Below are 24,691 nucleotides of genomic sequence, written 5' to 3' on the forward strand. Positions count from 1 at the left end.
TCCCCAGCCCCGCGGGCACGGCGCGTTGCATCGAGCCGCGATCCCCAGGAGCTTGGGGTTGGGGTAGTCCTGTCCGCCGCTCCTTGGATTTATGACGTGCCGGAGGCAGTGGCGGTGACGGGGCCACCACACAAAGCCGGGCGGTCCGGGAGGAGGACCCCAGGCCGAGAGTCCCGACGGGATGGGGAGGAAACGGGGAGCGAGGCGCCCCCGGGCGCCCGGGCTCCCCGGCTCCCCGCAGCATTAAAGTGAGCACTCAGACAGCGGCGGGGGCGCGGCGGAGGGCAGGCCGCAATCGCCCGGCGCGCGCCTGGCTGCTGTGGCCTCGCTGGCCGCCCGCGCGCCCGACCCGGCGGGGGATAGCCACGCCCACTCGGGGGTGGAGCCGCGGCCCCGGGAGGTTCCGCAGCTGGCGACGCCCGGGCTTGGGGCGGGGGCTGTGGCAGCAGCTGCAGCAGCGGCGGCGGCAGCAGCGGCAGGAGCTGCTGCAGCAGCGGCGGAGGCTGCTGCTGGACTCTTTGGGGTCGCGCAGTCGCAGCCCCAGTCCGGAGGCTCTGGGCGGTGCGTTTGTTGCTGCGGCCGCTGCTGCTGTTGCAGACCACCGGCTGCTACCCGGGCCCCAGCTGCCACCGGGACCCCGGATGCCGTCTGCACTTCAGTTGACTCTGCCGGAGAGTGTGCCCCAGCCTGGACGCCGCCCCCGGCCTGGTCTCCAGTCCTCCGCCGCACCTCCCATGACAGCTCCCGCACGAAGATGGCTGCGAAGGGCGCACACGGCTCCCACCTGAAGGTGGAGAGCGAGGTGGAGCGCTGCCGCGCTGAGGGCCACTGGGACCGCATGTTCGAGCTGGTCCGGCATCTGCAGACACTGGGCATTTCCGGCGGCGGCGGGAGCAACCGGCGAAGCAGCCCGAGCGGCAGGTTCAGCTCTCTAGACACCGGTGAGTGAAAGAAGGGCAGGTTCGCCGACGGCGAGTGGGCGAAAAGCACCGCCTCCTTCAGGAAGCGCTGCTCGACCGACCGTCCCGAGCGGCTCTGGGCGCTACCTTCCCGCAGCCGAGGCAGTTAGGAAAATCCCAAAAGCTGTGCTTCTGCCCTTTAAGGTCGTGTAGGTAACCCTACGGTGAAAATGGAGGTTTCTGTAGGTATCAGAGAAGTTCATTGGACGGGACTCACCCTAAACTGCCTAAACTCCCTCATGCTGAGTTTGTTCCTCCTCTTATCCCTTCAAATAAAGTAGGGAATCGAGCTCTGTCCACTTCGACCGAGGCTTGTTGAGTGCCTAGGTAGGTCGGAGAAGAGGCCGGCGAGCCTCAGTTTCATCTGCAGTGGCTAACACTGGCCCTATCCAGCCCCGGCAGTGGCTTTAGCAGTAGGGCTGGTTTAGCTGGGCTGGGCTCTGGGGCTGGGGCGGGAAAGCACCCTGATGGGGCGGAGGGAGAACCCCACCCAGCCTCCAGCCCCAGATCCTGTTTTGGGTGCCTTGCTCAGAGCCCTCCTCCCTCCGCGTGTACACATCTACCTTTTCCGAAAGAAGCAGATATAAAGTCTGGATATAAAGAGTTTCCCAAAATCACCCAGCCCAGGACGCCTCTGTGGGAGAGATGGGATGACTATAATAGCAGGAATAAGTAAGCCATTGCTTACTGTGTATCAGACAAGTCCTCAGGAGTTGAATCAAATCGTCACTCCTCATAACTATTCCTGTTTGCCAGACTCTACAGGTAAATAACTTCGTCATTCAGGCAGCAGGCTGTGAAATCTGAACCCAAGATCCTGAGTACATCTTTCCATTTGTGCTTTGTCTTCCAAGATGCCCATCCTTGCAGAGCGCCCAGAGTGGATAGGAGGCAGGATGGGTGCGCAGTAATGGGTTAGTTTGTGGAGCTCCGAAGAAAGGCAAAGGGCTTCAGAGAAGCGGCAGGCCTTCCTGGGAAGGGCAAGGTGTTTGTTCAAGGAAAAGTGCTGCGTGCAGGGATCCGCCAGAGGCCAAGAGGTCTGAGCAAGGCTGAGCAGGAAAATTGCAGGAATCCCTTCTGGTGGGGCTGGTGAGGGTGGGAGTGAGAATGGACGCCCACAGGTGTTGGTTCCTGAGGAAGGTGTGGGAATCTGAGAGAGGTTGGTTCCACCGAGCTTGCTCAGCAGGGACAGAAATCAGGGCCTTCTTCCACCCTGAGGAGGAGTTCCTTTTAAAGCTACGTTGTTCTCTAGAGATTTCAGGGAGGCTCAGCCCTTGGCTAATCAGTATCCCGGGAGGAAAAGGCTGGGGAGGGAAAGGGAAGAATGGATTCAAAGGTGGACTTTAAAATCAAACAGCAGGAAGACTGCTGGCCACGTCAGTAGTCCCACCACCGGGGAGGGAGGCAAAGGCCGAGGGCAGTTTCTAGTCTGAGACCATTCAGGGGTGTGTATTGGTGACATTCTTCCTCAAAAAACAAAACAAAACAAACAAAAAAAAAACCCCAAAGCTACCGATAGAGCTGTGTGGTGGAGTCGCTGGGTTTGATGCCCTGCACCAATGGGAACCAGGAGCAACATAAATTTCCAAGACGTTTTTGTTTTTGTTTTTTTTTTTTTGGTTTTTCGGGGCAGGGTTTCTCTGTAGCTTCGGGGCCTGTCCTGGAATTAGCTTTCATAGACCAGGCTGGCCTCAAACTCAGAGGTCCGCCAGTCTCTGCCTCCCGAGTGCTGAGATTAAAGGCATGCGCCATCATCGCCTGGCTTGACTTTTTGGATCCTAATGTGCTCACCAATGTGAGGTGAAGGCCAAGGACCACATTTCCCAAAGCTAAGCGGACCACCTGTTAGAGAACCCCTTTGGGAAACAGGCTTAGCAGCAGTTAATTCTTCCTAATAACCCTCGGAGGAAGTTAGGCGTTTTTCTCCTCATCTTTGATGTGGGGACGCCAAGGTGAAGAGGTCACATCGTGAGCACATTGGTAGAGCTTGTGTTCACTCGTGGTCGAGTTGGGCCTGAAGCTGAGTTGTCTTTAACGTGAGAACTGACTGATATCAGCAGGGAGACTGACCAGTAAACACAGGTGGCCTCTCCTCAGCCCTGTGGGATACACATCCCAACCTACACACATGCGCGCATATGTGTGCATCATCAGCAAGAGGAAGGAAAACAAATGGCATGAACATTTTTAGATTGACCTCTGTTTTCCTTCTCTTTCTTTGGATTCCATAGTTACTCAAGAGAATGGGAACCTATTTGCGGGGAGAATAGTGTTGGTGCTAATTTCCTGGACAGCATAGAAAGGATCATATTTTTATTTATTTGTTTATTTAGTGAATGTAATGGCACACATCTTTAATCTCAGCAATGGGAATAGGGCAGAGGCAGAAGAATCTCTATGAGTTTCAGATCAGCCTGGGCTACATAGTGAGACCCTGCCAAAAAAAAGGGGGGGGGAGTCAATCTTTATTCTTAATTTTGTGTATTTTAATATGTGTATATGTCCGTGCAGCTGTATGGACATGAGTGGAAGTGCCCACGGAGGCCTGGAGAAGAGGCTGAATCTCCTCGGGCTAGAGTTACGGGCACTGTGAGCAGCCTCATGTGGGTACTGGGAACCAAAGCTGACTTCCCTGCAACCATAGAGCAGTCTCAGCATCCGAGAAGAGTATTAAAACTTCACCTGTCAAACCAGGTGGTGGTGGTGCACACCTTTAATCCCAGCACTGGGGGGGGGGGGGCAGAGGCAGGTGGGCCTCTGTGAATTCAAGGCTAGCCTGGTCTACAGAGGTAGTTCCAGGACAGCTAGGGCTACAGAGAAACCCCGTCTTGAAAACCAAACACCAATCAAACATACAAACAAACAAAAAACCACCTCACTTGTACTGCCAGACTCTTTGAGTTGGTGACCTGATGGTGGCATAATGGGGAAGAGGGCAGAAGGTACTAAGGGGGGGTGGCTGAACCCCAAAGGTCCCCTTTTACTGGGGTCCTGCTGTGTTAGAGCTTTCTGTAGAGACTAGAGTGACCTCAGAACCTAGATACCAGGAGGTGAGGAGGGAAGGGGCAGATGCCCAAGCAGAAGAACCTCAGGCCTTTTTCCTGTCAGAGGCGCCTGCTCCTGCCAAGGGGAGGTAGTTACTACCTTTGTGTGTGTTCTTCAAACTCACATCCGGTGAGCAAGAGAGAGGGAAACTACAGGTTATCTCCTGTGGCCATGTGGTCTCTGGTCGCTGAAAACAAAACCGTCCAGTATTTTGATTTGATTTTTTTTCAATAACTTTTTTCATTACTTTTATTTATTTTACTTGAGGGGCAGGTGTGTGTGAGCCAGAGCGTTCACGTGGAAGGCAGAGACCAGCTTGCAGGAAGCCAGTTCTCTGCTTCCACTGTTTAGGTTTGGGGGTCATCAGGTCATCCAGTGTTTTAACTTTGTTAACACTTTATTATGAGACATTTACAAAATACATTTAGAAAAAAGAAGGAAGCTCACCTATTAGCAACTGGCTTCAGTGGTTTTGAACTCATGAACACTCTTTAAAATTTTTAATTTGGTGCGAGTGTGTGTGCGCGTGTGTGAGCATGTGTGTGCATGCGTGTGCGTGTGTGTGCGTGTGTGCGCGTGTGTGCGAGTGTGTATACGTGCGTGTGTGTGTGTGTGTGTGTGTGTGTGTGTGTGTGTGTCAATGGACAGCTTGCAGGAGTCAGTTTTCTCCGCCCACCATGCGTGTCCTGGGGATCAAACCCCCTGCTTGGCTCCATAGCAAGCGTCTTTACTTGCTGAGCCATCTTGATGATCCTCACCAACTCTTTTCCTCAGCCCATTGCTCTCCCACGCTTCACTAATTCCGTATGCATTTATGAAGTAAGAACCCATTAAAACTATAACTGCTATACCATTATCGTCTTTCAGAACCCCCATTTTGGTTCTGGTTTTTAGCGGAATGATCTGTTTCTTCAAGAGGGAAGGTTGTTTTAAACACAGTTGCAGTTTAATGTCTGAGCAGGTGTTCTTTCTCACCTTGCCCTCCCAAAGCCGGGCTTGAAAGGCCTCTCAGTCACTGTGAATCTTTGGGATAGAAGCCACAGAAACTCCTTTCCCAGACTGACCTGGAGGAGAGAGGGGGCTGACTTGACTCACACTCCCTAGCTGCAAATGGGCCAAATGTGAGGGCCAGGCAGGAGGCAGGAGCTTCCAGGGGGAAGTGCTGGAACCTGCCCCTTGAGAGATCCAGGGGCCTGAGAGGAGAGTTGCTGCTGCAGGCTTTCAGAACAGGTCGGGAGGAGAGGTGACCACTCAGTGAGGCCTGCTTGCCTCTGCTAAGGGCAAGCGTGGGGTTGGGAGTGCCATGGGTCTGTCAGGAAGACTTCACAGCCCTGACAGGAGAAACTGGACCCTCTCTGCCCCAGGCCTGAACCGGGAGCAGGTTTTGCCTGTGAAAGACAGTGGTGTGGTTATTCACCCAAACTATTACTTGACAACTGAAAATCGAGGACTTGGGATTTCCAGGTGCCCTTTAGTTTCATGGAATTATCAGTGAAGAACCGTAGGAAGGGGAGGGATTAAGGAAAGGGGAAGTGAGCGAAGATTGACACCTGCTGAGTGAGGGTCTGCTAAACCCACAGTCTGGGAGGGAGCACTGGGAGGGAGGGAAGCCTCCCCCTGGGAAACCAGAGGGCCTGGAGGTGGGCTCTGGCAGAAGCTCCTTCAGTACCACACACAAAAACAATGCTGACTACCCCCGGAGGAAAGTGAGAGCCGCTCACCCCTGCTGTGGGATTTACTGTTAGCTCCTGGCTTAATCATCTAAGATTGCAGGTTATTCTTTATGTTTCACCTATCAGCCTGGCAAGGTAGCTCAGGGGCTCAAGGTGCCTGCTGTGAAGGCTAGTTTCTGTCCTGTACCCACTGGTGAAAAGCGAAACTCAGTGGACTCCTTACAGGCTGTCCTCGGACCTCCGCAAGCCAGACATGGCCAGTGGGCACCCCAGCCTGTGACTACTACCCCTCACCCACATGAAGTAAATGTTTGTTTGTTTTTGTTTCTTTTTATTAGATCTCTGCTCTGAGGTGCAGGAGAGGCATTCGTATTTGCCTGTGTTGTGTTGTTGGTTACAATGAGAACAAAAACCCATGATAAAATGACTGTCACTTCGTAGGCCCATTCGTAGGAACATTAGCGTTCCTTCACAGTCCTCTTCCTTCAGAGTTTAGGGCAGTGCTCGTCAAACACTTTTTAGAGGGGAGAGTTTTTGGTTTTTATCTGCTAGGATTCCCCCCCCCCAAAAAAAACTCAGAAGACCCAGGCCCTACAAAAAATGGTAGAAAAAAATTTTTAGTTTTTCACCCTTTCTGATTTTTTTTTTAATCATTGGATTTAGTCAATTCAACAGTGCTTTGGCTGGTTTCTGCACGTGCACTCAAGTTTTTGCCCACGTGATGGTGGTGGGGTTGTCACAAGCTGAGACCTGTGCTGGTGCCACCACCCTGGGCGGCACAGCTTCTGAGGGCGCGCTCATTTGTGGAAAGGGGTGCCTTCCGGGAGCGAAGCAAGTTACTTTTGGCAGGAAAGGTGTCAAGATGAGGGTCAGGAACTCTGGAAGGACTAGGTGAGCTGCAGAAGGGGCTGGCACTGTGGCGAGGTGGGGAGTTAAACGTCACAGGGTGGAGAGGTTCCTGAGGGGCGGGACCCTCTCACAGAAGGAGCCTGCCAAGGGACACAATTCCCCAGAGCTAGCTTGGAACCCTGCTGTGGGTTTTACACAGAAGGGCAGAGCCCTGAGCAACCTGCATCCTTGCTAGATGTCCGCCACTCTCTGGGGCTGAGATTTGAAAATGAAGGACGCCTTCCAGCCCTGGGTTGATTTAAATTTTATTTTTGAGTAGGTGGTGTATTCACTTAGTTCAAACCAAAGGTGCCCAAGAGTGGAAAGCCCACTGCGTCTCCAGCCTGTTCCCAAGGTTTTCTGGCGGGTGTGTGTGTGTGTGTGTGTGTGTGTGTGTGTGTATGCGCGCGCGCGCATGTGTTTCTATCACTTGCATGGAGAATATACAGTGGCTTATGACTGCCGGGCACTATTGTGTGCACTGTTTTTTTCCTTCCTTCTTTTTTTTTCTAGCTGGCTTGGTACGCGCTAGGCAAGCCTGAAACTTGCAGAGAGCTAATGCTGGCGTCACTCCCATGATCTGCTCACTCTGCTTGTTTCTTCAACACCAGGGGCTCACCATGTAACTCTGGCTGGTCTTGAATTAGCTGTGTAGACAAGGGTGACCTCAAACTCAGAGATCTGCCTGCCTCTTCCTCACTCTGCTTTGTTATCAGTTTAAGTTTCTTCCACAGTTGTACATGCAAAGCATCCTGGGTCTTTTTTTTTTTTTTGTAGATGAAAGGCATCCCTTTTATAGATGTAGAGAATTTTAATTAGCCACCCATTGATGGACATACACTCCACTTGCTAGTGTAAGTGCTACTGAATGAGGAATTAGGAGTAGGTTGTTTTACATATGCAAACATCTGTAGGATGTTGCCAAGTTGCCCCTTCTAGAAGGTTCTTCAATTTATGCTCCCTTAGCAATGGATGGTAGTTTGAAAGGGGGTACTTTTATAGGCAAGTCCTCAAAATGTTAATTTCTAAAATCTCGAGGTTGGTAGCAAAGGGTCTGATGAAGCCTCCCTGGGGCAAAAGCCTCATGGGACTGTGTGGCTGAGATTTGGGTCAGGGTGCTCTGTCTTTCAGAGAGGGTGACTGAGCAAAGGCCGTTATTCTCAGGACAGAGTAGGGTGACAGCTGTAGCTGTGTGTCTGTTGGCTTCCTCTCCTGAGAGCTGGGGTCTGATTCACCAGACAGGCATTTGTTATGCACTTCCATAGAGTGGTTTCTCATCCTGGGTGACGGGCAGGCTGTGAGCACAGCCCCTCCAGGCTGTTGGACTTGAAGCTTTGCACACGAGACTTCTGGCTCCCCTGTGTGAGCGTGAGTGTGTGTATGTGAGAGTGTGTGTATGTGAGTGTGTGTGTGTGTGTGAGTGTGTGTGAGTGTGTGTGTGTGTGTGTGTGTGTGTGTCCCTCTGTCACATGCAGCAGGAATGTGGCCAGGACAAGATTGGAATTTTGTGGTGGTAAGGGGAAGCACAATCAAGTAGTCTAAAGCTACTTGCCAGGTTATGAGGTGTGCAGGTGAGCGCCTGTGCGAGAGAACTCTTGGAAAGAGCTGGACATGTTCAGTGACCTGCCCTGCTGCACAAGAAACTGTGCAAGCCGCAGTCGCGGTTTGGTCTAATCTTAAGAAAAGCTGCTCTGCCAATGCAAAGAACTCCAGTCAAACCAGATTAGACCGAATTAAAATGCCCGTGTTTAATAAATGTGGTCCTCTCGGGTGGACCAAGACAGCATGGCAGGGAGAGGAAACCCAAAACCCAAAACCCACGCCCACCCCCGCCCCACTTGAGCCTAAAAAGCCTGTTGGAGTGGTCCTGACCTCCCCGGGGGAGGGGCCAGGGCTTGGCAGGTTGGGAGTTGGAGTTGGACCAACACAACTCCCAGGCCAGGGGCTGGGGTGAGGCTTCCAATCATTCATCCCTGACTCCTTGGATATAGGGGTGTTAGAGGGCTGGGGTCTCACTTTTAATCAAATGTTCACTCTTTGCTCTGGCTGCTAGGTCATCCCATGCCACACTAACCAACTGTACTCGACTCCAGAAACTAGGAGAGTGAAATGTGTTGTTAAGTTCCCTCTCCCATGGTTTAGCCGGGTGCTTTTTTCTTTAGATTGATTCTTGCTCTGTCACCCAGACTGGCTTAGAACTCCCCGCAGGCCTCAAAGATTATGTAGGTTCGTGGGAAATGCATCTTTCATTTTACAGACCTGAGCCTTTCATGTGCTGGGTAGGAGCAGTTAGGGGCCCAGGATGTCTATGGTGCGTGTTCAAGGATCCTTGTCCTGTTTTCCAGATGACTTTGGGAAGCTGTTGCTAGCAGAGGCCCTTCTGGAGCAGTGTTTGAAGGATAACCACAACAAAATAAAAGACTCCATCCCTTTGCTGGAGAAGAATGAGCCCAGGCTAACCGAAGCCAAAGATCATCTGAGCAGCGTCCTGAACAATGGGAGGCTGCCGGTGAGTCTCCTGGCTATCTTGCTCCAAAGGTCAGGGTGGGGCTGGGGTATCTAGGCAGCAGGTGTGCTCGGGTGGAGTCCTCTGATGGAGAAGACAAGGGGCAGGCAGTTCTGAGGTACCTCCTGTCATCTCGACCTTACAATCTGGGCGGTCCTTGAAGTCCCAGCTAGCCCACTTCTGTGGAGATGAGTGAACATTAGCTACCATGCTAACTTCTGCTACCCCCTGGGCTCAGGAACTGCAGCATTTCATCAAGGCTTCCCAGGTACTCTTTACAGTGGAATGCCATTAACCCCACTTCTGTGACCTGGGAAAGGTGGTTGCTTAGCAAATATGGCTCCTGCTGCTATGACATCTCAAGCTCTGGGGCTGACTCCCAAAGAATAGAATAGATACAATGGCCAGGAGACTGATTGGAGGAAGACATCTACAAGGCTTCAGTCTCAGAGTGAAATGCTTTCTCATCCATTCTTTCCTATTGGGCTTTTTGCGAGGGTACAGGGACATGAGGCAGAGACAGGACAGGGGACTAAAGACCTATTTAGCACAGGAATCTTTATCTTAAGCCGAGGATGTCTTATAGGCAGCTTTCCACTTGGCCAGCACCTGGGTTTCTGACTGATTAGGCTGACAGACCAAGAACACTTCAAATTCGGAGTTGGGGTAGCTGACTTTTAATATTGCTAAGCAAAGACATTAGGAAAAAAAATCACAATGTAGCAGTAGTTTACCTTTGCTCTCTGTCAGAGAGAGAGAGAGAGACGCCCTGGCAATGAAGGTCGGGATGGATATACTTCTTGGCCCCAGGAGCAGCTTTTAAAATAGCAAACATTTCATTTTAGGGATCATTCACTGTGTTTCCCCCATCCCCAGCTTAGTGGATGCTGTGTTGTAAACTGTCATTAGTTCACAGGGGTCCACCAGCCGCCACACCCACTCATCATTCCCGGGATGTGTCCTTCTGAGTCTTGCTGCCCTGTGTGTGATTGTAATCACTGCTCATGGCCTGTATTTATCTTGCTCTTCTCTCAGGGGGCAGTTCAGAGCTGTGTTCTAGACTATGTCCTGTGAATGTCCTTGGCTTCCTAGGATGGGAAGCGGGGAACGGGTGTCATTATCTCTCCTTCACTCACAAGGTAGATTGGGCTGAGTAGAGAGAACTGAACCTATAACTTGAGACCACCACATGGAAGAGCAAAGACGCCAACACAGCTCAGAAGCGATGTGGACTGGATCCCTCTGGGGATGTGTCGCCTGTTGTGACCCTGACTGGGGAAATGGGTGGCCTCTTGGGGAAACTAACAAATGGCTTTTTAAAAAAAAGTGGTCAGAGAGAAGAGGAGATAGGGCAGGGCTCCTCAGGGTGGTGCGAGGCATTGTGGGAACTTAACAGAAGGGAACTTCCTGGGAGCTGGGGGCCTCTCTAGGGGGAGGTGGGGCCGAGGGAGTAGATGACAATGTGGACAAGCATGGGAAAGGTTTTGAGTTAGGCGAAGATAATGAAGGAATGGGATTCTCCAAAACCAGAGAGACGAGTGGAGATGGAGCAGTTGGCTTCCATGGGGCTTGGCTTTGCTTCATACCATGTCTCGTTCCTGGTCTCTCCAAGGGAGGATGATGGTGAGACTGGTGGAGGCTCACCTTCGGATCAAGACTTGTAGACTGGGAAATCACCCTCATGCCAGCGGGAGAGGTTAGGGGTTGGAACCAGAACTTCATCTCCAGAGTGCCCTTGTGCCAAGGGCAATGGCCAGAGCCTGGTTGAAAAGGCCAGTTAGGCACAAGGCACAAGGTGCTAGGCTCTTTTTTTTTTCCCCTGGAGACAGGGGTTTCTCTGTATCTTTGGAGCCTGTCCTGGAACTTGCTTTGTAGACCAGGATGGCCTTGAACTCATAGAGATTCACCTGCCTCTGCCTCCCAAGTGCTGGGCCTAAAGGCGTACACCACCACCGCCCAGTGCGAGCGCTGTTAGGAGGTGAAAATCTTCAGAGTAAAGTAGACTCACATCTAAGGCTAGAGTTTAGAGCTCCGGACTATGGCCCAACCAGACCAGCTCAGCCTCTCTCCTCAGCAGTACTAGCTGAAGTGACAGTGAGCACATCCTCTGCTAGGGTGCTTGGCCAGGGCCGAGCAGACCAGCTGAGTCCCTAAGGAGGTCTTAAGGGTCCTCAGAGTGGTGGAGACTTGCATGTAAGCAGCACTGCAGAGAGCAGGTTTGGAGTAGGTATTTTGGGCCTCCCAGGTTCTTCACTTAACCCTGCTATTGCTAAGATGAGGATGGTGACCCAGCCGGCCTTCACTTCACCTCTGGTCCTCTGTCCCATGCTGCTAATGTGCCTGGTCCCCCTTCTAAAAGTTCTGCTGCAGGGGTGTAGGTGCCAACTTCAGGGTCCTCGTGGGCTCTTTCTAAAGCTTTCACCTAATTTCTCTAATTCCACCTCACACACACACACACACACACACACACACACACACACACACACACACACACAAGCATACCTGCATGCACACATTTAATTTGGCTCATTCCCTTCCCTTGAGTATTCAGAATAAGTATTGAATTCCTGAGGAACCAAACTAGATCAGAGCCTTGTGGGGGCTTCAAGAGAGAGGAGACAGGGCCCAGTTCTGCAGCAGCTTGAAGTCAGGACACAAACGCACACATATGAAGCTATATGTCATAAGCATTGCATTAAGAGCCACAGTGCAGGCAGTGGACTCAGCTGTGGAGGCAAGGGGGGCCACAGGCATCACGGAAGACACCGGAGGAGCAAGGAAAGGGTCTTAGGCAGTTCATGGTTTATGGCTCAATAGGGGAGGAGTATCTTCATCCTAGGTACCCAGGAGGATGGGCATGGTGGAGCAGGGACCTGCTAACATGTCTTTGTACTTGCAGCCACAGTACATGTGTGAGGCCATGCTGATCCTGGGCAAGCTGCATTACGTGGAGGGCTCATACCGGGACGCCATCAGCATGTATGCGCGGGCCGGGATTGATGACATATCCGTGGAGAACAAGCCCCTGTATCAGATGCGGTTGTTGTCAGAGGCATTTGTCATCAAAGGTAGTTGTGCACAGCTGTTTGGACCTCCCCCACCGCCCAGGTGTCTAGAGCAGGCAGCAGCACAGGGCAGTGGATGGTGTGATGAGGGTGGACCTGCAAGCTCATGTCCAGCCAGATGTTAAGCCAGGCCCTGGTTACACACTCCCTTTCAGGACAGCCTGGATCTCAAGGCTGTGGACTCAGGTTCTCACCTGGGCTTTGTTGACAACTGTGTGTTACCAAACTGGATGCCCTTGGGCAAACTGCCTCTTCACCCTTCTCGGCTTCTGCTGACTTATTTGCAAAGGGAGGTTGCGATAGCAGCCCTCCCAGTGTTCTCATGACCAGCTGAGTTATATAACTAGGTCAAGAAAACCTTAAAGGGCATGCTAGCTCTTGTCAGGCCTGCTCTAGTGACTGACACTGCTGGGATCTGTCACTCCCCAGGTGTGGGGGCCCCTGTTGTGAGCAGAGAGGGGCTGCCAAGATCCAGGGATAAAGACTTCCTGTCCTGGAGGAGCTCTCAACCCTTCCAGGGCAAAGAACACTCAAGAAGAAACTCAGGGACACAGGATCAGTGAGAGGAATTTCATGAAGGGGACTGGTTCCTAGCTGTGTTGATCTCCGCATACACACACACACAGAGCACATGTGCACACACACGCACTCACACACAGAGAGCACACACACAGCCCACTCTGTGCCTGCTGTTAGCCTCAGTGGCAGTGAAATCCCCTCCTCCCAGACTTGTTGAAATTCTGAGACGTTTGGACATTGCTCTATTCCAGTAAAATCAACCCTCAGAGAAAAGTCTAGATAAGCCACCTGTATTCCTAATGGGATTTGGAACCTGGCACTAGTCGAGTATGTGTTACCCTCTTTCTGCATGGGGGAAACTGAGGCCTAGAGAAGAAAAGTACCTTGCCCAAAGTTACCCAGATGGAGTGAGGACCAGAGCCTCCTGTCTGCGATGCTGGCATTGGAAAACGTGCGTTCCCTCCCTGTTCCAACACAGACACACTTCTCGGTGGGCTGTGGGTCCTCACAGGAGCAACTGTAACCGTGGAGATGACCTGGACTCTGGCTGGAGGGGCCCTGAGGTCCCCGAGTCCTTTCCATCATCCTAGGAAGCCTACCACGTTGGTGTCCCTGGGCAGGCGGGCTGGAGGGCAAGTGCCCACATGGTACGGCGCAGACTGTAAGGGTCTTCGCCTTCTGCTTGCTCACCTCCCTCTGTGCCTGGGGCACTGGCCAGTCTTGGGAAGTGGTCAGTTTTTGGTGCTCAGGTCTCGGGGGTTACTTGGGAAGCACCTCAGCTGTGGAAGTCCTGAACTGAACGTCCTCTCTTGGGTCTCCTTCTCAGTCTTTCCTCCTATCAGCCTTGCTCAGTACACATTGCTCTCTGTGTCCTGCTCTCTCCTCTCTCCAGCATGCCTCCAGCTTCTTGGGGGAACACAGTCCTGGTGGTCAGAGGTCCTGCCAGGGAGGTAAGGATCCGGCATTGCTCGTGTGGGCTGCTCAGTTGCAGGCTCCCCCATCCCTCAGCGACTGCATGTGTCCACCCCTACCCCTTGCCTGACTCCTCTCTGCTTGTCCCCCCTGACTCCTCTCTGCTTGTCCCCCCTGACTCCTCTCTGCTTGTCCTGTTGCAGTGACCACACCTGCTGCTTGGCATGTTGGGGTTTGCCTGAGCCTGTGTGTGCTCGAGACCATGCACAAGGCCATCAGTGTGTGTCTGCTATAGCTTCACCGAATCTGTGGGATCTGGGGGGGGTCTCTTCACCCAGAGGGCGCACAAGGCAATGGGAAGTGCTGGTGGTTGGACTGACTTCATTTGAGTAGTGACAGCAAGAGCCCTGAACTCACTGAGAATTGTACTAATAGCCATTGCATCCTCACTCCAAGTCAGGTATGACCTCACCTGGGTCTGCAGAACCCTGGGTCTGTGCTTTCTTCCTCCCATGTTCTAGTTGAGTAGCTGAGGCTGGAGCTGGTGGCTCCTGCCAGAGCTCACAGCACAGGATTTGAACCTAGACAGCCAGACCTCATAGACAACCTCTGATGTAGTCCTCAGAAGTCTAGGCAGAAAAGAGTTAGACCAAATCCTTGTGTTATAGATAAGGAAACTGAGGAAGGAAAGCCATTTACCCAGTACCTGAGTTAGCGTCTGTTGGGACTAGCACCCTCTGTACCCCAGAGGCCTGCCAGCCTCTTTCTCATTCTGGGTGGCCTCTGAATGAGCCAGCCTGACCCACCCAGTTCCAGAACTTCTGGCTGTCATACTATAACTTCCTTTTTCCTTTTCCATTTTAGTCTACTCATGTTTGTGTGTGTTGCATGCATGTATGTGTGGATGTATGTTTGTGTGTGTGTGTATGCATGTATGTGGGGCTCTGGAGTTGGTGTTGGGAATCATCCCCAATTGTTCTTCTGCCCTATTCATGGAGGTAGGGTCTCTCAGAGCTTGCCCTGAGGGTCCTGTCCCCACCGTCTGAGTTGGGGATTGCAGGCAGGCTAATGTGCCAACTCAACATTTCTGTGGGTTCTGGAGATTCAAACTTTGGTGTTTTTTAAAAAATTTATTTATTTATTATGTATACAACATATGTATATTTATTCATTTGTTATGTATACAACATTCCTTCCATGTATGCCTGCATACCAGAAGCGGACACCAGATCTTATTATAGATGGCTGTGAGCCACCATGTGGTTGCTGGGAATTGAACTCAGGACCTCTGGAAGAGCAGTCAGTGCTCTTAACCTCTGAGCCATCTCTCCAGCCCCAAACTTTGGTCTTTATGTTTGTGCAGGAAGTCCTTTATCACTGGGCTATTTGCCGAGCCCAGGATGACAGCTCTATAACCCTTTTGTGGGGGTTCCATTTGGTGCTAGGCTACCCAGTGCACACGTGGACTGGAGGGAGAGCATAGAGCTGCTGTGTTAGAGGGGAGCCTGAACTCACCAGCCTGACAGACCTGATGAGATCAAGTATGAGCAGCTGTTCTTCTGGGGTTCAGGACAGGCTTCTGATCTCTCTAACCCCTCCCCAAAGACGTGAAAGCATACCCAACTCACCGTGTTCCTCTTCAGAGCAGAGGGACTTGGCAGTGTGACCCTCAGAGCATCTAGGACATAAGGTACACTTCTTTATCGGACTGGGGCTCTTGTTTCTAGGGAGGCAGAGGGGCTGACCTTAAACCTCACTGGGTACCTTGAGAGAGGGCTGCCTATAGTCTAAGGATTCTGTTTTTCAAAGGGCATCATGTGTAATATGTATGTGTCTATAGGATGGGAAATACATGACCATTCAACTTCTCTAAGGGTAAAAGGGGGTATTGTCCATCTCAGGTATTGTTTCATTCAGAAACAATAAGGACGGGCCAAGTGATCCTCTTGTTTGGTGGCATTCCAGGAGGGTGAGGGCTCTGGCCTGACTCTCAGCCTTCTGGACATTTAAGGGGATGGTTTGTGAAGAACGGGCTGCTGCTGAGGGGCATACTTCAGATGGCCTTATGGTCTCTACTGGTGGAGGCCTTGTCTCTGACTTTGGGACTCCCTAGAACTCTTGGTCATTGCCTTTGACAATTGGCGTAGGATCTGTGGATGAGGAACCTGAGCCACAGACTATGTTTCTCAAAGTGCTTGGATCTCTTTCAGACCCTGAGGGGGTGTGCAGGCCTTGGGACTTCCCTCGGCCTTCAGCCTTCAGTTAAACAGCTAAGCTGTAGGTGGGACTAGGGGCCCCGTGGCTTCGAGCTCTCACCTGCAGGTAAGGGGCTGCTTTTCAATTCCGGAGCTGAGGCTGTGTATCTGGAGTTCCAGTTTTTCGGCTGAGAGTTGGCAACATCCTTACAGCTCCTCCATTCCTTGGCTCAGCCAAGCTGGCATTTGGTGAACCATTATGATGAGCCACAGCAATAATGCTGGCATGGTCCAGGGGTGACATTATCTGATCTTATGGCCTGCTTGATAGGAATGGCTTTTCAGAGGGAGAGCAGAGTGCTGGTACCAAAGTAGTTAAAAGGCATTGAGGGAAGAGCCCTGGAGCCCAGGGAGCTGTGACTCCTGCCAGGTCACACCCTGAGCAGCAGGGGCAGGATGTGAGCCCAGCTCTCTGACTCCAGCTTTGGCCTCATCCCATATACTCAAGGGGTACCAGTACACTTGAGCCACTGTGAGAGAGGGAAGTGATGGGCCCTACCTGATTGGAGAACCTTTTCCAGTCAGCTTGGAAAGTGACCTGAGCCTGGAGCAAACCATTGCTGGCTTAGCAGAAGAATAAAGCCCAGGGAAGTGGGGAGGATCACACCCTGTATAGGAGTATAGGAAATATAGGAGTGGATGAGTATAGGAGAGATGAGACTTCTGGGTGGGGTCAGGTGCCCCACTGAGAGGGCATTGGGAACTGAGAGCTGGCAGAGGGGTCAGGTATCATGGTTGGTGTCCTAGAGTTTTAACCCTGGGTTGCAGCACTATGAAGTGTTCCATAGCCTCTTCGCCCTCCAAAGGTCTGGGTCTAGGACCTCTGTGGGCCCAGAGTAACAAGCTGTCCTCTTTTCTGTGGGTCTAAACCCTGAGGTTTGGACCAACTCCAAGTTGCTTTAAGACCTGTTCTCAACATCTTGAGCCTGAAGTAGTTGGCACCAGACTACAACATCTAATTCAGAGGGCCATTGTGTGCAGCTTCCTTCTCCTCATGCCTGTGCCGTCCATTTCTCTGGTACATTCAGTGTGCTGATGACACAGAGACCCTGCGTCTCCAGGCATCCCCTGGAGCCTTCCAGACCTAGTTATTGCTTCTTAATTTGGAACCATTGTGGCTCCATCCTTGATGGAATTGGGGTAGGGGGTAGGGGCCCTTCAGGACCAGAGCTGCCCTCTGTTTCAGCCAAGCTGGTTTCATCTTTCCTGCCCAGCTTTGGGAAGACCAGCCTGTGAGCTCTGAAGAAATGTGACCTTTGTTCACATCTAGTTAACTCTGGGAGAGGGAAATCGAGCAGCTCTGCTGCCTAAGCCTTTTCCTCCTCGGGGTGTTAGGTGTGGGAAGGTGGTTTCTATTCACTTCCTGCCAGGGCAATCCTAAAGTATTCTGTTGTTTTTTAATGGCTTATTCAACTTTTTTAAAAATAAAAGAGCACCAGCCGCTCCTGGGCCAGGCTATGGTAGCATAACAGGTTTTTGTTTGGCTGTATTTTGCCCTGGTATGGCAGGAATTAGGTGTTGGCTTTGGCTCCTTTCCCAAGGTGTAGGCTGTCTGGCTTGTGAGGAAGGGATGCACCCCGTATGCTGCTACCTGGGCCCCAGGTTGTGGGCCTCAGAATGAGAGGCTGTCTTCCAACTAGAGAGGAGGCATCTCAGGACAAGGTTGGGTGTGTTCACTGCCAGTTCACCAAGCTTACACCGAATGCCAGCTGGGTGAGAAGACCACAAACGGTAGAGATTTATCTTCTGCTGCTGTGGCAGTTAAGGCAAGATGGCCCCACAGGAAGGCGGTCTTGGGCTGGGGAGGCAGAAAGCATGTGGTTTTCCTGTGTTGTGTCCTGGTAGCCCCACAGAAGCAACCTAAAGGAGATGTGTGCCTTGTCCTCTGTCACGGAAGGGAGAATGTGGCAGAACAGCTTGGTCCATGGCACAGAGCTTTCTTGTCACACTGGAGCTGAGAGAGCTGGGCTAGAGTTGACTAGGCTAGAATCCCCAAGGCCCAGCCCTAGTGATTTGTGTCTGGCACCTAGACCTCCTTTGGTAAAGGTTCCACACCTTCTGATGGCACCACCTGCTTTTGGAAAGTGTTCAAACACACAAGCCTGTGGGGCGCTTGTCACACGCAGCCTAGAGCCCCTCTCCTCTGTCCACGAAGCCTTACCTTGGAAGTAGTTGGGGGTGTGGGTGTAGTTAGGGCTTAGGGCGTGTATTTGAGAAAGCAGCTTGCACACTTGTGTCTACCCTACCAGCAGGGTAGACAGCTGTAACTCAGCCATCAGATGCTCCAGTGACAGATGAGAGAAGAGCCTGGGCTTTGGAGAGCCTTGGTGGATGCCAAGAGCAAAGAAGACGCGAGAATCTGAGCTAGGCGGAGAGTTAAAGCCAGAGGACCAGCATCCGGTCTCGATTCTGGCACTTATATCTAAAGGTCTTGGAATGAATCTGTTCTCCCTGAGTTAGATCTCTGACCTGTGGGCCTGGAGAAAATTGTGTTTACTAGGAGGACATTGTGAGCATCATAGCAAAGCACTTTATAATATTCTATTTGTTTACTTAGCATGGTTTTTCTGTGAGCTGGTCTTTATCAGTAAGCCCCTGTTTCTGTTTAAATAAACTAGGACCTTGGTCTCCTTAAATATTTTGAGACATATCCTTCCAGTCTCATTTCATTATAAGTCCATAAGCTATGCATTGACATCTACTGTTAAAAGCTAATATTTTGCAAGGTGCAATGATGTTTACCTGCAATCCCAGCTGCTGGGGGAGGCTGAGGCAGGGGATTTGCCAATTTAGGCAACACAGAGACCCAGTCTGAAAATTATTTTAAAACCATTTTATGAGAAGCCAGAGAGATGGCTCAGTGGTTGAGAGCGTTTGCTGTTCTTGCAGAGGACCTTGAGTCTGTTCTGAGCACGCACACGGTGACTCACCACCACCTGGAGCTCTGGTCTCAGGGGATCGGATGCCCTCTTCTGGTTTCCATAGGCACCAGGCATGCACTTACTACATGCAGGCAAAACATATACAAAAAATAAAAATAAATAAATCTTTTAAAAAATAATGTTAGGGCTGGGGATGTTGGTAGAATGGTTACCTGCTTGGCATATACAAAAGCTTGGGTTTGTTTCCCAGCACCACATAAGACTAGGCTGGTGGCACATCCTTGTATTCTCAGCACTTCGAAGGTAGACCCAGAAGGACCAGAAGTTTATGGTTATCCTTTAGGCTAGCCTGGGATACCTGAGATCAAAAGACAATGTAAAAATTGTGTTAAAACACATGTGTATACACACATATTGTACACATACATACACACATATATGTGGGTTTAATCCCCAATATTAGAGATACATAGGTTCATATATATCATAACAATCCCAAGAGCTGAGCATGGTGGTATACTTTTGTAATGCCAGCATTTAGGTGGGAGAGGCAAGGGGATCAAGGGTTTGAGGCCATTCTCAGCTGCATAGCAAGACAGAGTTTGAAATACAGAGACCCTGTCTCAAAAAAAAAAAAAACAATGAAAACACAAAGCATGCATTTTCACATGGCGCTGTGTAATTGTCTCCAGAACTCTTTCTTGTAAAACTGAAACTATGTACCACTCACAATACTTCCTCCTTTTCCCCCTCCACACTCCCACCTCTGGGGATCAGCCTCCTTTTCCCCCTCCACCCCTCACACTCCCACCTCTGGTGATCAGCCTTTTATTTTTGTATTCTATGAATTTGAGTTCACTTTATTAGAATTGCATAGTATTTATCTTGATTGTTTGCTTGTTTCTCTGCGTGTAGCCCTGGAATTCGCTTGGTAGAGCAGACTGGCTTTGAGCTAACAGATCTACCTGCCTTTGCCTTCCAAGTGCATGGACTAAAGGTGTGCACCGCCACCACCCGGGTATATTTATCATTTTGTGTCCAGCTGATAAAATTGTACAATCATCTGTCGATGGAAACTTGGAGTATTTCCCTGTTGGGGCTGTCATAAATAATAGAACTGTGAATCTGGATATATAAATTTTTTTTTCCAGACCCAGATCTCAGTTCTTTTGAGTTTGTCCAGGATCCTGGAGTTGGTAATACCACTTGCTAGCAAGGTGCCCCATACTATTTACTTCCATTTCCTAGTCCCACCGTTGCCCACTTTTTTTGTTTGTTTGTTTATTTTTGTTTTTTCAAGACAGGGTTTCTCTGTGTATCAGCTCTTGCTGCCCCAGAACTCACCTTGTAGATCAGGCTGGCCTCAAATTCACAGAGATCCACTTCCCTCTACCTCCCAAAGGATTGGGAATAAAGGTGTGCGCCACCACTGCCCAGAAGTTGCCCACTTTTGAGTATGATCTGTGACAACCATTGCCCACCTGACCTTCAGATTAAAGAATAAATCGGGTTTCTTTTCTTCTCCCCAGCCACTTAGGGTGCCCATGCTTGGTAAACCCAAGATCAAACGTCCTCTGTACATGCTGTGGTGCCCTTTCACCGGCAGAGTGGGTGAATAGAGAATGTTACCTTTTTGGAGAGGAAGTTTCTTAGCAAAGGAAGCCTCCTTTGCTCTGGACTCCACTTCTGTATCCAGGGCCCAAGGCTTCGAGGCTCCAAGGGTGGGGCTTTTTGGAAGGCCTGCTACAGGGATATAATGATTCATCTCAGACTGAAGGCGTTGCAACCAGCCTGGTGCTAAGGCCAGGGCTGGACCTGGAAAATGTGGAGCTCATGAGTTCCTTTGAAAGGGGCCCTCCTTGGCTTGCTGATGTTGTTTTCACAGAAAGTCCCCATCGGCCAGGGGGCACAGGAAGCAGAGCCAGGGAACTGCTGGCTTCCTGCCTAGACCACAGGGTTGGTTCACAGCCACCAGGAACCTTTGGGGTGGGCTCAAGAGCTGCTTGTCTCCCCCTGGACCTGGTGCTGTGCTGTTGTGTAGAAGGACTCATCGGGAGGAGGGAACTCTTAGGGTTGATGTGAGTTTCCAAACACGGTGGACGGGAAGTAGGCCTTCTTAGTCGTTAGATCCCAGGATTTCTGGCTCTGGGAACCTTATTGGTCTTAAGCATGTTGAAAGTTATCTTACAGGAGCTGGAGGGAGATGGCTCAGTGGAAGTGCACTGACTCCTCATCCAGAGGACCCAGGTTCAATTCCCAGCAACCACATGGTGGTTCTCAACCATCTGTAACTCCAGTTCCAAGGGATTCAACACCCTCTTCTGGTGTCCCTGGATACCAGGCACACACATGATGTACAAACACACACACACACACAGGCAAAACTCACATACACATAAAATACAAATAAATAAAAAGAAAGAAAGGTATCCTGTAGAAGATCAATCACCTCAATGAGCACATCTGCTTAACTTCTACCTTATATTTCTTTTTAAAAAGGACATCATCTCCTTATTTTCAAACAAAATTTCCTATTTGTGAGCTCATATAGATTGTAAGTGTATAATTTGATGATTTGAACTAGTCTGAATACCCGCATAGCCAACATGCTGTAAGTAGAACAGTTCCTCTACCCTAGAAGGTTTCCCAGCACCCTTCCCAGCTGACCCTCGCCACCATCTCCCAGGTGACCCTTGGTTCTCTTTCGCTAATATGGTGACTGTCATATAAGTAAAATCATATAGTGTGTACTTTTGGATGGCTTGCTTCATTTGAATATTATAACTTATAAGACGTTATTCTGTGTGTGTTTGCGTATATCCATGTGTGTCTGTGTTTGTGTGCACGTGTGTATTTCATGACTACACATATGTGTTCTGCAGATACATGTGCATGCCAGAGGACAATCTTGGGTCTTTTTCCTCGAGGCCAGTTAGCGTCTTTTGAGACAGGGTCCCAAACTCACCAAATAGTGCCAGGTGGGGGACAGTCTGGAACTCACCAAATAGTGCCAGGTGGGGGACAGTCTGGAACTCACCAAATAGATTAGGCTGGCTGGCAAAGCCTCAGGGTTCTGCCACAGTTTGTGAGTGGGTTCATCAAGAGCTGTTTGTTTGTTTGTTTGTTTGTTGTAATGGAGGGCTGAACCTCTCCCTGCCAGGCACTAACTGAGCCTGCCTGGCTTTGCTCATCAGGAATAGCTCGGTGACCACCCAGAATAAAAGTATATGAGCAGGAGATACAGGGCTGGTAATGTCCAGCATTGGTAGTGCTCTTGCCTAGAGCGTGCCTGTCTGGGTTCCATCCCCAGAGCCACCCAGAAAAAAAGAAACACAAAGCGGAAATGCAGCTAACATTCTCTGCTGAGTCAGAGGGAGAGGGTGTTAGCGACTTCCCTCAGTGCTGAGACAGAGCCTTGACAACAGCAACTCAAGTTAGGAAGAACCTATTCCAGCTTAAGGTCTGAGCAGAAATCCGTGATGTCAAGGGAAGGAAGGCATTGCTGGTCACATTACACTCCCAGGCTGTTCTGTAACCACAGCCCATTAGAAGACCCACCCCAAATGTCTTGCCAACATTTGGGGTGGGTCTTTCTACCTCCATTTACCCAGTCCAGAAAATCCTTTTCACGGATGTGCTCAGAGTTGTGGATGACATTATCACCTTGCCCATCAATACTGAAAACATTTACAGGGGGTCTCGAGGAGGAGGTAGTTTTGCTTTGCGCTTACTAGAAACAGTGGGCTTAGTATCTTGGAAAAGCATGGTGGTAAGCTTTGCCCTGGGGGTTGGGGTGGGGGATGGGGAGGTAGGCAGTGGGGACCATTGTAGCACAGGGAGGAAGGTGGAGGCCCTATACCAGTGTCCTCAATTCACCTTTGCAGCAGCCAGATCATGGGAGACTTCAGCAGCCTGAGCAGGAAGTGTGCGGAAGGAAGTCCACTATAGCCCATCTTCTGGTGCCATACGGCTGCTGCCTTGGAGCAGATCCACTCTGTGCCTCATCGTGTTGGCCGGCTCCTGTCACCTGCACTTAGTCTTCTGGGCTGGCCTTCTTGAACAATTTGTTCTTGTATGGTGGCACGCAGCACACCTGGGAAGGAGGTCTGGGCCAGCTGTAGGAGAGGTCATGGAGCCTGCTGCCTCCTGCCTCCTTTTTCTGTTCCTCCTCCCTGGTCCTGCAGTGAAGATCTTTCTGCTCTCCATAGTGAGTCACTTGGCAGACACCATGTTGACACTCGTGGCCTGGGTGATTGGGTCTTTGTGTTGAGCAATGGCCTTCACATTCTGTGCCTACCTTCCCCCAGGCTGAGGTTCCTGGCCTTTGGACGTGGTCACACCCCAGCCTGGCAAGGGAGCGAGGTCACTTGAATCTGTATGTGCTGATATTGTAGCCAAGAAAAACAATGCTAATTTCTTTCCTTGTATTTGCAGAGCACTTTGTACTTTGTGGGCCACGATTGGCTTCTTTTCCCACCCAGACAGCCTGTGCTTGTCTGGTCCTACTGTGTGTCAGGTGGAGGACAGGTGAACACCATTAAACTGGTGCTAGGAAGAGCCTACTACCGTCTATTTGGGAGATCATATGAAGAATGAGTGTAAGAAACAGTGAGGCATGAGAAGTATAAGCCACGACCGAGAGGAGAGAATAGTTGGTTTGTCTGGAGGAACCTCATAGAGGAGGTGGCATTCGGTAGGTCAGAGGATGATCAGTAGCTTCATGGACTTGGTGGGGTGGTGAAATCCAGGTGGGAAGCATTGCCCGCAGTTGGGAGTTGGGGTGGAAGAAGCAGGTAGAGTAAGATAAGATGTTGGAAAGGTGATCTGGATAGCTCATGGCGGACATCCGGTGAAGCAGCCCTAGTTTAGACCTCCTCTGTAGCAGGAAGAACCCCTGGGGACTTTGGAAAGGTCCCCTTGGAAGCAGTTTGGGTTAGAGTGAAGCGAGACCGCAGGTAGTAGGCTACTGTGGCCACCCACTGGAGAGATGCAGCTTAGAGAAGTGGGTGGAGGCTTAGAGGACTGGGTACTTAATCCTTCCCATGACTAAGTTGTCTTGGGTACCTGTTACACACAAGGTAACGTGAGGCACAGAGAGGAGAAACACACTGGTTCTGCCCATTGAGAAACCCAAGTCCCGGGGGCGGCATTCTCTAGTTAGGTCTGTGTTAGCTGCAGGCAGCAGACATGGTTCAGTAAAGCGACTTTGACAAAGCAAAGAAAGGAAAAAAGAGCGTATGTGGGGGGATGGATGTTGGCTCGCACATGGACTTTTCTAGGCGGTGGAGCTTCAGAGAAGGTGGCGTCCTGGCCGTCCCAACACTGTTTTGGAATCTGCACTTTTCTGATATGTCTGGTCCTTATTCTATGTGGGCGTCGTTCTCTCTCCCGAACCCCCAACAGTCTAAGAATGCTTTTCCTTCTTTGTCTTTTGCGGATTGGTTTATTAACTTTTCTTTGACCCTTGGAGCTATATGCTTAACTAATTTTAAAGGCATTTTAGCTGCGGCAAAGAAAATGACATGACAATGAAATTTAATTATGTATGCAGTTGAGTGGTGTCATTTATATTCACGTTGTGTGGACACTGTTTTGTTTGGTTGGTTTTGTTTTTTGTTTTCTTGAGACGAGGTCTTAGTAAATTGTCTCAGGTAGTCCTCAGACTCGTGATTCTCCTGCCACAGTGCTAAGTACTGCCTGAGTACTAAGATTATAAGCATGTGTCACCCAGTATGGCTAGATATAAAACAGGTTTTTTTAAAAGATTTATTTATTTTATGTGTATGAATGTTTTGCCTGCATGTATGTCTATGTGCTGTGTGCGTGCGTGCCTGATGCTCACTGAGGTAAGAAATGGGCATTGGCTCCCCTGGAACTGGAGTTACAGAACATTGTGAGATGCCATACAGCTTTTTGGAAGAGCAACAAATGCTTCTAATTGAAGAGCCAGTTTCTTTAGCCCAAGACGTTTTTGAAGGCAGATTTTT

The 24,691-nt window shown here is 50.5% G+C and overlaps 1 protein-coding gene across 6 annotated transcripts in view; it reads left to right on the forward strand.

The window, feature by feature from the left end:
- Window positions 1–408: 408 nt before the first annotated feature.
- The window catches only part of Ttc7a (tetratricopeptide repeat domain 7A), a 106,386-nt gene continuing 82,103 nt past the window's right edge, over window positions 409–24,691 (forward strand). For 2 of the 6 annotated variants that reach the window (XM_075955596.1, XM_075955597.1), the window contains exons 1-4: window positions 409–941; window positions 8,911–9,074; window positions 11,971–12,139; window positions 13,548–13,605. In XM_075955596.1, the coding sequence (XP_075811711.1) occupies window positions 12,053–12,139; window positions 13,548–13,605 (145 nt within the window). In that variant the 5' untranslated portion in view covers window positions 409–941; window positions 8,911–9,074; window positions 11,971–12,052. Of the gene's footprint in view, window positions 942–8,910; window positions 9,075–11,970; window positions 12,146–13,497; window positions 13,606–24,691 lie in introns of all 6 variants that reach the window. The other 4 variants (XM_075955595.1, XM_075955593.1, XM_075955598.1 and 1 more) reach the window with 3 other exon arrangements.

The sequence above is a fragment of the Microtus pennsylvanicus genome, chromosome 21 (assembly GCF_037038515.1).
Source record: "Microtus pennsylvanicus isolate mMicPen1 chromosome 21, mMicPen1.hap1, whole genome shotgun sequence".
NCBI classification, from domain to species: Eukaryota; Metazoa; Chordata; class Mammalia; order Rodentia; family Cricetidae; genus Microtus; species Microtus pennsylvanicus.